The sequence below is a fragment of the Cyprinus carpio genome, chromosome A21 (genome assembly GCF_018340385.1).
Source record: "Cyprinus carpio isolate SPL01 chromosome A21, ASM1834038v1, whole genome shotgun sequence".
NCBI classification, from domain to species: Eukaryota; Metazoa; Chordata; class Actinopteri; order Cypriniformes; family Cyprinidae; genus Cyprinus; species Cyprinus carpio.
The window spans coordinates 13,279,928-13,295,767 of NC_056592.1; the positions used below are offsets into that span (position 1 = coordinate 13,279,928).

The following is a 15,840-nucleotide window of genomic DNA, read 5'->3' on the forward strand; positions in this document are numbered from 1 at the left end:
TATTTTTACCACTGATAATAATAAGAAAGGTTTCTTGAGCACCAAATCAGCGTATTCTGAAGGATCATGTGACACTGGCAATGACTGCTGAATATCCACCTTATTTTTCAATGTGGAAGTAAGCAGTTTTTTGTGAATGTGTGAGACGGCCTGTTCATTAGCCGCTGTAGGGAAATAACGAGAAGAATAAGAAAGCGCAATAAACAGTAAAACTGCTTGTGCTACAAACCAGTGCATTCATAATTAAGATAATATATTAAAATACTATGGTAAGACACTCCAGTTTGCAATATCAAGCAGCAAAAAACTGTTGCTAAAAACAGCTGAAAGCAGATGACACTGGAAGCCAGACACATAAAATTTACAAATGGCCACTTTTACAGGAAAAATAAGGTGGATAAGCTTGGTCATCACAAGAATAAATGACATCTTAAAATATATTAAAATAGAAAACAATTATTTCAAATTGTAATGAAATTTACAAATAATCAAACAATTTTAAATTAACAATAGATCAAATAGATGCAGCCTTGGTGAGCAACGATAGTGTATATTGTTGAATGGAGTATAGATGTTGAAATTAATTCTTGGGAACTCTTCCATACAGTTAAATTCTGCTGAACAGGCACATAGCTCTTATTCAATTACGATTTAGTGGAATAAAAAAAATCACAATAGTCATATTCACAAGCACAATTAAAAACAAGGATGTGTTCTATGATTCATGTATAAAGGTTATAAAAAAAAGAAGTATTTGGAATGCTTTTAGTCAATGTAGTGAGATGCAAAAGTAAAAAGAGACATGGTTTTCACTCAAAAACATTAAAAATGTTCCTCTTGATGATGGAATCATAACACAAGAGTACAAATTTTGCTGTGATGAGAGTTGATGGTACAGAACACAGACAATTATAACCAATTCCAGTCAACACATAAAATGAGAGATTACAGTGGAGATGTTTAAGTTTGGACAAACAGAACTTTCCAGCAAAGACAAAGTCTAATTTAACTTTAGTTGTAGCTACTTTATTACAATACTGTATTTTGTAATCCCCTCATCTCTCCAGTGTAAACTCTCAGATTTTCAAAGCATCATAATCATTGTCAAAAAAGAAAAAAAAAAATTGGTTGAAGTATTAGGAGGCTCAGGTGTACCTCAGGGCGGATCCTTTGGGTGTTGCTATTCCATAGCCCTTTGAGTCCAGGTTTCCTCCCACCTTCATGGTGTCACATGGCTTGCGCTGCTCAATATATTCATTCATTGTGGACTCCAGCAGATAAGCATACTTCCCTTTGGACTTTCTCACCCGTACGACACCTTCGTCTGTCGTCTTCACAAATACAGAAGGCTCTGCAGACTTCATGTAGGACCACATCTTCTCAAATACCGCAATCTTCGATCTCTAAAGATGGATATAATGAAGTCAGACTGATCAAAAGTGACAGCAAAGACATTAATAATGTTATAAAAAAAATCATATTTAAATAAAAGAATCCTGAAATAAATGTATAACAGTTAAATATTAAGCGGTACAACTGTTTTCAGAAATAATGATAATAATAAGAAATGTTTCTTGAGCATCAAATCAGCATATTAGAATAGTTTTTGAAGGATCACGTGACACTGAAGACTTGAGTAATGACTGCACATTTTTTTAAATGGATTCAAAGATAAAAAAAAGTTATTTTAAATTGTAATAATATTTTACAATATTACTATTTTTACCTTATTTTTGATCAATTTTTTGTTCTACAGCACACATGACAATTATCATTGAATAACAACTTGAATTTATGGCTTTTCCTCACACAAAGCTGTCACAGTTGAAATGCTTCATTCTATTTTTACATTTCTAAACTTGGATTTTTAAATAGGCAAAGTACCTGATATCATGGTCTTTCACAGTGCCATTTCAGGAAGACTAGAACCATTTTTGTTCAATTCTCTCTTTGAATACTTAATGTACATATAAAATGTGCAAAACTAGTACCTTCAGGGCTACAACAGCTTCACATCAGGGTAGTACCCTCATCTTTGTACCTTATCTACTCCTAAAGGGTGCATATAAATACCTTGAGGGTGAATATTAGTATCTTAAAGTACTAATATGCACTTTTAGTGGAAGATAAGGTACAAAGCTAAGGCACAATCTTTGAGGGTACTGATAAAATTTTTGCACATCTTTTCTGAGAGTATAGAAAAGTACTTCCCTCTTACCCTGAAGAACTCTTTGGTGGATCCTCCATCCAGAGTCCCATAGGCAATCTCTGTTTGCTTAGCCAGATCCTCAGCACTCTCGATGGGTGACACCATCCTTTCCACAGTGAGGAAGGCAGCCAGGTTGGCTGTGTAGGAGGAGATGATAATCAGAGTGAAGAACCACCACACACCCCCAACTATACGACCAGAGAGAGATCTGTGGGGGAAAAAAGTACAGCAGAACAAAACAGGTGGTTAACAGCCTGAAATATTATAGCGATCTTCTCTATCAAATTAGACTCATAATGAAGAGTCACATTTTTAATACAATTTTAATTTCTAGCTGTGCACAAAGTGGAAAGATAATTATTAATTAATAAATTAATGACTTTATCAGCAGACATATATGATGAAGAAAGGCCGCCTTAATGGTTGATCTATTGTTATAAATCAGATCCTGATCAGAGTTTAAACAAAAGTAAAGTCATTTTCAGCCTTTGTATGGCAGAATTTAATTATCTTCAGAACTGTCTCATGTAAGATGTCTGGAACATCACTTATATGAGCTTAAATGAAAAGACTGGAGGACTGCTGCGTTAACGGTTACAATAAAACATCTTAGTAATATACTGTATAATTGTGTTTCTTTCCTTAAAGTAGGAGCTGGATGCATTAAAACTGAATACACTACAGTTAAATGTACGCATATACTGAGAAAATATACATATTCTTTTTTAAAGCCACATTTCAGAAATTACAAGCAGTTTATGAGAGCTGCAAGTATGCAAGAATGATTCCAAGTATTTTAAAGAACACACCAAAGAAATTAAGATTGTTACTATACTTTTTGGATATATGCAATAACATCAACAACAAACGTGATTTAATTAATTTAGAAAACAGCTTGTTCTCATGGACTCAAGTAATGCACAAGTCAGCATTTTTGAGCTGAGTAAATTAAACGCATGGAGGAAAATGCCTCCCTTAAGATGTATATGGCAAAATTTACTTGCTTGTGTGAATAATAATACAAAAAATAATGTAAAATAAACCCCTCATGTTTTTATCCAGAAGACATGGCCTGGTTTGATCTGTGACTTCTCAATGCATGTCTATTGATCTGAGTGCCTCAAACACTGAAAACCTTGTTCTTCTTTCACGGTTCCCTTTGAATGAAAGTGTTAAATTTAATCAAAGATTCTGTTCTGCCAAGCTTGCACTAAAGTTCTACTTTCCAATACATGCTGTGCACCATTCCACCCTTTCACTTTCAAGGGAAATATATTCTCTCTTCACAGCTTCCACTGATATTATCAGTTATTAAAGGGGCCAATAAACCACTCTGAATTTTTATAGGGAAGCAAAATGTTCCGCATTATAAAGTGGAAGTTGTTGGAACATTGTTGGAATGATAATGCATGTTGTTGAATGTTAGATACAGATCCGGAACAGAAATCGTATTTCATGATACTAATACTAATAAAAGTCTACATTATTTAGTATTGTCAACTTAAATGCCATTAACAGAACTACCCTCTACTTCAAATATCAAAATTAGATTTTGTGTAATGTTTTTCTTACCATTTTGCATGCATATAAATATATGTGTGCATTTCTGTATGCGAGAGGTCAAATAAGACCTTTAAAAACCATTACAGGTATTTGAAAACACACAACTTGCACATTAGAAGAATACCGGCAGTGCAAATCCCCTAATGAATACTCCAAATGAATTATCAAACTAATCCACAGAATATGGGTCACTCCTACACTTAAAGCAAAGTAAAAGGTTCCATGGACAAACATTCTTTCAAACACCCTCAATCCCATCTCCATGGAGACATGACGACTCACAACAGAGCTGTAACAACCTAAAAATAAAAGTCTCCTTGTCGTTCCTCATTGTAATGCAGCAAATGTCCGTTCCATTACAGAAACTCGGACGGCCACTGTTGGGAACATTGTGACATGCTGATTGTCTCTTCGTACTCTGGTGTCACAGTTCTGTTAAACACTGCAGAACATTTCCAAATTCTCGGGATGGCAAGGTCACCTCGACAGTGGGAAAGGCCAGAGCAACACTTCCCTACAGGCTTCTATGTATGTGTGTTTGTATTTTGAAATTACACTAACGTCCCTTGCGACCTAAATGTGTGACCTAACGTAATGTGTATGTGACCTGCTAGTGTCATTGCGTATGGAAGTGATTGTAAACGGGAGAGTATTTTTGTACGGTGCAAAGGGAATCTGGACAAAGTTAAAGTGACAGTTGGAGGCCCGCGGGAGGAAGGCGGCACCACGGAGCCTGGGTTGAACTGTCATGCTCGCTGCAAAGCCTGATGGTCTATAATACACATACAGACATAAAAACACACTCCACCTCTCAAATAATGCTCCTAAGGCTCACAACATGTATCGCTTCCTCTGGGTTACCACTCGCTCTGATTCTCAGTCACACACACACACTTTTCCACGCTCATATCCTGGAGTGCAGTTGGATTATTCCTTAGCAGGTGTGAACAGACAGATCATTGGCCTCCAGGCTAATTTAAATCATTGGAAAATACATCTGGCCTTTATGTGACAGCTTTCCTAGCAGTCACATCTACACCATCCCTCAGTGAGCACTCTTAAAACCAAGAGATTCATAGCAATTGTTCAGTGGAGGTCATTCTCACTATAATTATTATGGTTTTTACTGCTTAAAACACCAAAACACAAAATGCAAAAACAACTCAATTTCAATTTTTTATTTTCTAAGGTGTCAAGATTTGGCCGGTTAGCGTGGACAAGTTGGCTCCTGCTTGTAGATCTTATGACTTAAAATTAAAAAATAAAAATCATAAAAATAATATATAAATAAAAAAAAAGAAATGATAGAACAATAGAACGACAGGCAGACAGAATGATAGACAACAACAGACAGACAGAATGATAGATAGACAGACTACACATAATTGTTTAAAACGAATGATTCAGAACGACCAAAAGGAAGCATACACAACGACAAGACATAATAGACACAAAAATAAACATAAATAAAAACACACACACACAGCAAAAAAAAAGACAGAAGAACATTACACAGACATGACGACAGACAGACAGGGCGACAGACAGAAAGCTAAATAGAATGACAGACAGACAGACAGACAATAGACAGAATGACGGATAGAATGTTTCACAGAAAGAATGACAGACATACAGGACCACAGAGATGATGGTAGATAGACAGACAGGATGACAGACATACACAACGACAGACAGACACAATGATAGTCAGACAGAACTATAAACAGAATGACAGAATGATGGAGAGACAGACAGAATGATAGATAGACAGAATGATACACCAGCATGACGATAGACAGGGCAAGAGAGAGAAAGATAAATTGACAGAATGATAGACAGATGGACAACAGAGAGAATGACAGACAGACAGAACCACAGACAGACAGAATAAAAAACAGACAGCACAATAAACAGACAAAACAACACAGAATGATAGACAGGATAAAAGACAGAGCGACAGAGACTGAACAACAGACAGAATGATAGACAGACAGCACAATGCGCAGACAAAATGACAGACAGAATGTTACACAGAAGGAACGACAGACAGAACCACAGACAGAATGACAGATAGACAGAACGATAGTCAGAATTATAACCAATGACAGAATGACAGACAGACAGAATGATTAACAATCACAAAATGGATAGACGATGACAGAAAGACAGATGGATAGATAGAACAATAGATAGACAGAACAACAGACAGAGCGTGCTTGCTGGTGTTATTTCAACAGTTGTGTTACTTAATCCTTAATTAAAACAATGTCAGATTCAGTGATGCAGAGCAGAGAAATAAATCACATTAATGAATGAATAACCCAATTAACGCTGCAGCAATCAAGTTGTGTGTCTCAAATAAAGAATTTATGCAGATGAACACAGACGGTGTCTACTAACAGGTGGCTTTTAGCAGTCAGAATCTAAAAAGACAGTTCACATAAGCCACTGTTTACTGTTTACTATCAGAGGAGTGCTACAACACCCAAATGTGCTATGAAATGCTACAGTGTTGATGCTAGTGGACGTGACAGTAATAGTAAATTACATGCATAGTAAACAGTCTGCAATTCCCACTTCTGGGTGAACCACTAAAAGAAAAGCAGCAATCGTTGAGTTATTAATTTATATACAATCAGAGTCGTGCCAGGCTGTTGTGCTTCGGTAATTCTCTGCTCACATTTTGCAGCTTGCTAATCATCTGTGCCATCTCCTCCTGACTTCAGATTACGGCATTGCTCGAACCGAGTTAATTGCTTTGATTGCCCGCGTGCTTACAGTAGCTTCTCTATTTGCTATCTGTCTCGAGAGACTTCAAAGAGACTTTGTTTTTGGCACCTTTGTAAGAAATAATGAATTAATGAAATCCCTTCATAAGCACCTCATCAGAAACTAATCAGAGAATCAGAGAGGCTAGATGAGGTAACAGAGTTTTATGAAGCAATGGCACAGATGAGCTGGAGTGAATAACAATGTGAACAGTCAGAGCTCTGAGTGGCAGCTCTGACATTTCCTGTCAGAGAAAAATACTCCAATCAGACATAAATACTCTAACCAGCCCACACAATCCTCACTACCAAAAAAAATCCTCATTAAAAAACACTTTCCTAGATTAAATAACAAATACCGAGATGGCTGACAAATAGCCTCACAGTCCAAAAAGTCCAAGAACAAACACCTTTATGTACAGTAACATCTTGAGAGAATTAATAAGTTAAAAGAATTACAGATGCAACTGCCCACCAACACAAGGACTCAAGTCCAACGCTGTGTAAATTCATTTTCACAGTTAAAATTAATTTTAACATAAATACAATTAAAGCAAAAAAACATCTAAACATCCTTATCTGTCTGCGCACCTGTTAATATGACCACCTGTTTACAGTTAACTTTATTTTTATTAGTTATTTAATGCATGTTTACATAACTACTTTTATAGCAATTTGTTCTAAGATAAGCAAGGGACAGAATTTTAAACTTAACAGATACAGTATAATATAATCAGGGAATATAATATAACTATAACCGCAACAGAATACACAGGTAAAATATACACACATAATATTAATATAAAAAAATAATATTAGATAAACAAAAAAAATACAACATTAAATCTAAAATAATATATAATTAATATTTAAAAAATACAGATTTTAAATTAACTAAATAAATTCTATAACAAAAATAAAACTTTTTTTTAACAGGCTAATGATTTAGCTACGATGATCTAAATGATTGCTTCTCCATTTAGATCAAGAAACAATTGCTTAATAAATATTTAAAAAAAGAAAAAAATTTAGATTATTAGATTAGCCATTTATTATTAGATATTAGATTAGCCATTTAGATCAAGAAACAATTTAAAAATAAAAAAAACAAAAATAATAATAAATTCTTATTATAGCAAAATAATTTATCTAATTCTATTACAAATACTTTGTTTTATAACTGTTTTTAAGGCTTAATAATCTGCACTGCATATCAGTTAACAAAACTGTTACCAAAAAAATACAATAAATAAATAAATAAAAATCGGAAGAATTTTGGAGGCCATGAAATAAATAAATAAATAAAAATCGGAAGAAGAACTGTATAAAATACACTTTTGGAGGCCATGAAAGACCGAATATGTTTCCCTATCACTGTCTGAAGCCCTTAGGTAAAAAGAACATGATGACTCAGCACCATGTCAGTTCAGTCTAAGACTTTATAACCATGAAAACCCACTGACCTCCCTCAAACACATCAAGGACTTTTTAATGACTTCATAACCTTCCATTACTTCAGCATTCCTTCTTTAGCTCAAAGCGGAGAGGTGATGGAGTTTCCACAGAAGTCCTCAGCTAGAATGGAGAAACACTGTCAGGCACAGTGCTCTGGCACAGACAATCACATCTGTCATGGAACGCTCTCTGGCAGTGTAATCTAGTTTGAGTGTGTTGCTTTATTCCCTCAAGCCAAGGATATACATGTCCAACCAAAATGTCAAACACTAGCAGAGGAGCCAGCATACCCAGAGGCTCAAGGCCAATCTGCACATAATGAGGCTAGAATACCCTATCAGGGGTGTCAACACTAGCCTCACCTATGGTTACACTTTCCTCATGACTAATGCTAGCGACAAAGAATTGTGTGAACAAGTGCCAGTTCAGCCAAAGAGATAGGAAAGAATTTGAAGGTCAGGGTAAATTTAACTTATTTTGTCTTCTGGGAAACATGTAATTATATTCTGTAGCTTCTGCAGGGCAGTACTCTAATCGATTTGTATCAAGTGAATAAATGAATGACTCAATGACTTCATTAAGACATTTACTGCCACCATCATTTCATAAAAAAATCATTCATAAAAAACACTGCTATATATATCACAAAATCATATATTCTATATATATATATGGTATATATATAAATATATATATATATATATATATATATATATATATATATATATTCTATATATATGTATATATATATATAAACTATATAAAAAAAAGAACTCGTGTGATAGGGATAGTTCACTCAAATGAAAACAGAAAACATTCTGAAGCTACTTTTTGTAATATCTAATTAGATTAATTAATCACTACACAACATAATTAAGCTACTTTTTGTAATATCTAATTAGATTAATTAATCACTACACTGTGTAATTAATTAGAGCAAAATTTGTAATCCATTGACAGTCCTAATATATATATATTAAAATTGGTTTTGCATGTAGGCAATCAGACACTAAAAAAATAAATCTGTTTTGGTCATAAAAGTCAGTCAATAACCTAATCTTTACCTTGACTTCAAATTAAATCTCCCTGTTCCTTTCTTAATATATTCTGAATCATCTTATTTCAACATGATCTGCATTTCAGATGTAGTTCAGGGATGGTGTAATGCAGCAGACGATTAAGAAGATCATCTTTATTTTACAACCCATTTTCTCCATAACAGATGTTGTTTGTGGAATATGAGTCAGCCAAAAGAAAATGCAGCAGTGGAAGATGAAACAAATATGATAATGATGATGAAAATGGCTTTTTTTCATTTCCACCTACCTTGGTGAGATATCACATCCTTGCTGCATAAAGGCTCCCAGGGAAAACCACAGGCTATTGAAGATCCCAAATTCATTGGTGTGTTCAGGTTGCTTCTCCTGCTTCTCCTCTCGCTGATTCTGATTCTGACCGTGCTGGTTTGGTGACTGGTTGTGCTCTGGTGACGGTGGTTGGTTCTGGTTCTGCTGCTCCATTCCATCGTCTTCATCATCTGCATGCCACTCGTACGGACTGAAGCGACTCACCAGGAACAGCACCACACTCACACCAATGTAGGCAAACACAATGCACATCCAGATCTCGTACGCCAGTGGGTCCAAGAAGGAGAAGACACCTGGTTTGGACTTTGTGGGCTTCTTGATCATGATGGATATACCTAAGCTCATAAAGGGCTTGGAGAAATCGATGACCTCCTCTCTGACCAGAGTGATGGTGAGGGGGGCGACAGCTACGTCTGCTTTCTATAAGACAATATGATTACATCATTAAGCAGAGGCAGAGTGACAATCATGTTTTCAACAGCTTCTCAGAGTGACGCAATCAAACATTCAGAATATGTTTTGCAAAGCTTTAAGATCCAGTTTGCATGCAACAAGGCAGATCCTCTGTAGGTTTTCAGAACACACTGGAATTACAAATCAAGCGCAAACCAACCCAAAGCTTTATCCACCATTTTAGAAGCAAATGAACATATAAATAACTTCAAGTATTATGAATCACTACAGCGTGTCAGATCCACTCAAAACAGAATCCCCAATACAATACCTCACACAATATTAATATCAACCCATCATAAAAACGCATCACTCATTTAAAACAGAAGACAAATGAAACCAAAAAACATCTGAAACCAACTAACACATTTAGCCCAATGAAGACAGAGTACATCTGACACTGCTTAGCATTCCAAAGCAACTAATGCTACAGCCTCAGGGTAAAAATGCTCTGAAAAAAAAAAACTGAGTGTGTGCAAAAGCCAACCTCACATGCACCTGAGTTTGGCTATTATGAATTATATCTTGCTAATTGGCCTTTGTTAGGACTCTTTGTTATGTTGCAAAATTGCCAGAAAGTCAGGCATTGCACTAACATGCTCTGGCAGTAGGGAAAATCTACTTCATAAGTGATAAGAGACAAAAAAACTTTTGTTCAAACTGAGGCGCTGAGGTTTGGACACACTGTGTCCTGTTCTCTGTTCTGCGGCAAACTTTGCCAGTACTTTTCAACTTATTTCAGGAAAGATTTTTGTCACTGTTACAGACCGGACCTCCAAGGAATGAAGGAAATGCAGCTTGAAGCTAAAGTGACTGTTAATGTACACTAGAGATACAAGAAGTTAATATGCCCATTTAAATTAAATTAAGTTAAATAAAATGAAATAGTGGAAAGACTACAATAAATAAAACTTGATAATATTCACAGATAATAGCTACTTACGCCATACACTAGTTCTCCAACCATCCCATTCCACATCATTGTCTCCGAGTCTCTGGCTCCATACTTTCTGTCCCCTACTATTTCTAGTCTGTAGGAATAGCCCACATGCTTGGCAATCTCTGCAGCCAGCTCCACACAATAACCTTCATATTTGTCATTACCCACGAGCTGCTCATGGTTCTTCTTCAGCATCACATATGGAGACTCCTAAGGATAAAGAACATATTAATTTTGCATTTCTTATTTCATGTGGTAGCAAGGGCCAGATCAGTCTAGTTGTTTGGCTACTACATGATTCAGAGCAGCTAAAGAGGCTTGAAAGAAAATCTTGCATCAGCTACATCAAATGTTTTCTGCATTTCCAGCATATTTCTCAGCTTATACAATAAAAAAAAAACACTCAACAAAAACAAGAGAAATACATTGAAATGTGTGGGTATAATATTACAGTTCTGTAGTCTATTATAAAAGACAAATCAATAGTACAGCTGTATGAGGAAACACACCTGTGCTTCCTCATACATGGGTATAATTAAATTTAAATTAAATTAATGCATTTAGCAGACGCTTTTATCCAAAGCGACTTACAGTGCATTCAGGCTATCAATTTTAACCTATCATGTGTTCCCGGGGATCGAACCCCCAACCTTGCGCTATATTACACATCTCTATACTATAATAAAAAACAAAAAAAAATAACAAATATAATATTACAGTTCTGTAGTCTATTATAAAAGACAAATCAATAGTACAGCTGTCTAACCACAGTCAAGGGAATGAGGGTATTTCTTTTTGGAGTTCCACTGAAATAAGATTAATAGACACTCAAAACTCTGAGTCAACCCACAAACTGTGCCCGTAATGAGCAGAACAGTAAACCCAGCAGGGTTCAAAAGATTCACACTACCTCTCACCTTCCTGAGAGGATGGTGATTCACCCCAGAGGCAGGGAACAAAAATCTTCTGAGTAAATTATCAATTCTTTACTATTTTTTTGTCTATTGCTTTTTTTTTACCATGAAACAAGTGATATAACCTACCAGAAACACCAAAATATAACTATGTACATGGTGACAGTAATATTGCTAATGCTTTTTTATGAATTTATTGTACGCTCTAGCAAGTTTGTGGTTACTCAGTAAAATGGGAGTGATTGGATCTGAAGGCGCCGCGAAGAACAGGCCGTGATACACAAACCAACAGAACTAGCACACTGTGTTGTCGCCTTGTGTCACCTGCATCTAGGCCAAAAAATGTGCTTGAACACACCACAAAGACTGCAGGCAATGGCCAACTAGCACATATGTTCTGCGTTTGCAAGAGAGGAAATAACTATCTATACCAGAAAGTGACAGTAGTCTATATTTGTCATTCAAAAGGGAAGCTAAAACTAGTACTGCAGATATACAAACTGGCTTGCTTACTATTTTGAATAAGAATCATGCTTATCAGTTGGTCTTAACTTTATACATTCCAGTCAGCCATGTCATTATAAAAATATATGCGATATGGATATGCTCAGTTGTAAAATGAGAACAGCCTCCATGTTCATTCTTGGCTTTGTCGTTCATTACTTCTGCTATTCTTCTTGTGCACTGGTTGGCTAAGCTGAACAGCCAATCAGAGTGAACTTAGCTGAGAGACGTTCAACTATAGCCTAACAATGGCTGAGGGCCATCTGTCAGCTTTATACTGTATATAAAACTTGTAAAAAAGTTTTTCCTGTCCATTCTCAATATTATTGAAGCCCGTTTCATACTTAAAAAGGTCATTGAGATCTTGTAATAAGACTTTAAAAATAAAACTCACAATAACCTTTTATATTTTTACTGCTAACCATTCATAGCCTGACACAGTAATATAGGCTCAAACAATGGCATGAATTTAGAGTGGAACTATCCGTTTGTTTGACCAGAACCATACTTTTTTAAATGCTGTTTAGTGAGAATAGCACACTTCAGCTTAATGACACACACATCAGGATCATTATCTGCATACACACGCACACAGAAAACATGCACACCATTTCATCTTGATGATAATGATGATTTGTAATTCACACTGTATGTGACACATTGCCAGAACAGATGAGCAGAAATAGCTTTAAAAAACAACAATAAAAAAGCACAACTAACAATTAATCTACTATCTTTCCAAAACTCACCAAGATGGTGGTGACTACATAGGTCCTGTTTTGCAGTCCATACGTCTCATTGAGCATGTTGCTGTAAGTAGCTGTGTTCACGTATTTCTCATGTTGGTTCCAGTAGCCCACCTGCAGGCAGAAAAGAGGAATATCACAGCAGTGCACAGGAATTTCAGAGCCACTATATTTAGAATGTTAAATATTCATATTGACGGCTTAAGAGGAGCTGTAATCACTTGAAATGCATACGCGGCTCTTTAAGCCTGCCTGTGACTAACACTTCATTCGCTTTCATCACAGCCAGTGCTGAAGTTTCAGGTACAACCTCAGGTTAAACATTCCGAATCAAATTTATGTCAGGAAAATGTCAAGCATGATCTGTTTTCTAAAATTTCAAGTGAGAAGTCAGAATGTATGATTATTGAGATGTGCTGGTAAGCATGGACACAACATGTGTGCAAGCAGGGAAAAAACTTTGATTCGATTTACTTTCTTGGGTCCATTTGGGCCAAATTCCATCACGCTGACGGTGAAGTTTGTCCGATGTCCTTTTTCATTAAACTGAATATGTCCTGTAAGCCCTTCAAACTGCACCTACAGAGAAAATCACACATAATCAGATTGTTCATCATTTCATCTTCATCATTCATGCAGAACTTCACAATGATTTACATTTTTGCACAGGAAGCCAAATGATACTCATGCTGGGCTACATGATGAATTAAAATAAAACGAAAATCATTATGGCTTAGTGTGATTATCACAACAGCTGCTATTTATTTGAATAAATATATGTACTGTGTGTTCCATTACACGCAAGCAGCTCTTGATCCTGCGTTTTCAGTGTCTCAAATTTTGTTCCCGAACTTGTAATGAAAAGTGCTTATAAACCGGCTGTTGTCAACTCAAGAGAAGCTTAAACCTGGAGTATAAGCAAACCTGGAGCTTTAAAAAATAAATTGCAATGAGCCTTTTCCCTAACTAGTGCAACCCTAACTTTGCATGTAGAAAAATAAATGGCATTTTTAAAAGCTGAAAAGATAGTTATGGGTGGTAAAATTGGATCTGCACCAGCCCCTAAAACCTTTTTGTCTTGAACAGAAACTTGATTTAAAAAAGAAATGCCCAGTGAGAAGTTACGAAGCCCAATCAACTTATCAGCATCCTCTTAATATGTACGCGGCGCTGCAAAGAAGCTGTTTTCAATTTGTCTAAATGTATTTAAAATCAACATCTATATGATTGCTAAGAATTTCATCAGATAGTGGATGAAACAAAAGCAGTTTGTGATTGCATAAAGAGGCTGAATCAAATTACTTTGGATGTTAAGATGACCCTGATGTGCTATGTTTGTTTGTGGGCAGGTTATATAGTAACAGTGCATTATTTCATCGTTCGACTTCCAAGTCAGTAAAAAAGCAAAATCCAATTCCTACATCTCCACTTACAAAGACAAAATTAACAACCCCCTCTCTTTGTTAAAAAACAAAAAAAAGTGTCTGGTTACCTGCTGCAGGGCCCTCTGAATGTCAATGCCCTGGCCCCAGGGTGCAGGGGGGTTAGCCAGACACTCTCCTGCATTCCCCCTGCGAGAGATATCAATGCGCTGCTTCCTAAGGTTCTGGAAACCAGTGGCCATGACAGTCACCCCGTCATATGTGAGCGCTCCAGTGTACTGAGATGTTCCACAGACACGTCCCAAATTAAAAGGGGAAAAGGACAAAAGACTTAATTCCCAACCTTTGGCTTTCACTTGCCCTGCTGAAAAGACCAGCATAGAGGGTCACCAGCATACATGGATATGTTTCGTAGCAAGTTTAAGTAGCAAGATTTAATTCACCTCTTAAATGCATTAACCAGGCAGGATCAAAATGGAAATTCAAGGTCTTTTCAGCAGGGCACACACCTTTTTAAGTCCATCATGAGAGCATTTAAAATCATATTTTTATTACTAAGACCTTGCTTTACCTTGAGCCTCCTTTTGGGACTTTTCAAGTCTTTACTGTCAAACTCCAGCCAGTCCTGTATCGTCCTGCTGACAGTAGGGTTTGTGTAGTTCATGAGCTGGAAGCCTGTCACATTGGCACCTCCCTTCCTAAACTCTGTGAGATTAAGATCCAGAAATCCCTGAAGGCAAAAACATCAAAATATCCAATTATTCATACATCTCTCAATTCTGCATTGATACACAGACCAACATTTAACATAACAAGTTTCAGCACTTAGTGTACTCTAATGCAAAAAGAAGAAGCAAATGCAATAATTTTTTAATATCAGAATTGTGTTAGATTTCAGAGTAATAAAATGAGTTAAAAATCTATTACACTTTCTATTGAAGCAATAAGTTAAATTGAACAGAAAATAGTATTCAGTCAAATAGAACATAATATAAACCCATACTCAAAGTTAGAACACTTTGACTATCTTAGAAAACTACCTATTAGAAACCAACACTTTATGGCACAGTTATGGTAATAATTGACAAAACAAATTATACATACAAATACAAAGACATAAAAATATATCAATACAAAATAAAACATGAGAGTCAGTGTTAGAGCTAATGATACAGTGATATGCATAGACATACACAGATATGCATGCTGGGTAAATATCACAGGATCTGTGTGATAACAGCTAATTGTACTGTATCTGTGTTTACGTGTATGTTTGCACATCTGGGTGACAGACCCATGTGGCGATGAACCCCAGGAGACTCTATAACACAAAGTGTTGCATCCCTGCTACTTTCATCATAATTGGTTATGGGATGACATCTTTTCTCATCATCACTGAATTGGATTATGTACTTGTCTTGTATGGAGGATTTTCTTTTCTACCCATCACAGAACCCAATTATACATTTACAATGCTTCCTGTGAAGTCACAGTTCAGTGCTGCATTACAGTTTCTTTAGTCGGCCAATTATATCTATT

At 36.0% G+C, this 15,840-nt stretch overlaps 1 protein-coding gene across 1 annotated transcript in view; it reads right to left on the reverse strand.

Moving 5' to 3' along the window:
- gria1b (glutamate receptor, ionotropic, AMPA 1b) overlaps positions 1–15,840 on the reverse strand; it is a 46,080-nt gene that overhangs the window by 5,911 nt on the left and 24,329 nt on the right. The window contains exons 6-13 of the mRNA XM_042710923.1: positions 14,873–15,031; positions 14,412–14,579; positions 13,394–13,498; positions 12,923–13,033; positions 10,759–10,965; positions 9,322–9,782; positions 2,219–2,417; positions 1,156–1,403 (exon numbers count right to left, since the gene is read on the reverse strand). Coding sequence (XP_042566857.1) covers positions 1,156–1,403; positions 2,219–2,417; positions 9,322–9,782; positions 10,759–10,965; positions 12,923–13,033; positions 13,394–13,498; positions 14,412–14,579; positions 14,873–15,031 — 1,658 coding nt within the window. The remainder of the gene's footprint in view (positions 1–1,155; positions 1,404–2,218; positions 2,418–9,321; positions 9,783–10,758; positions 10,966–12,922; positions 13,034–13,393; positions 13,499–14,411; positions 14,580–14,872; positions 15,032–15,840) is intronic.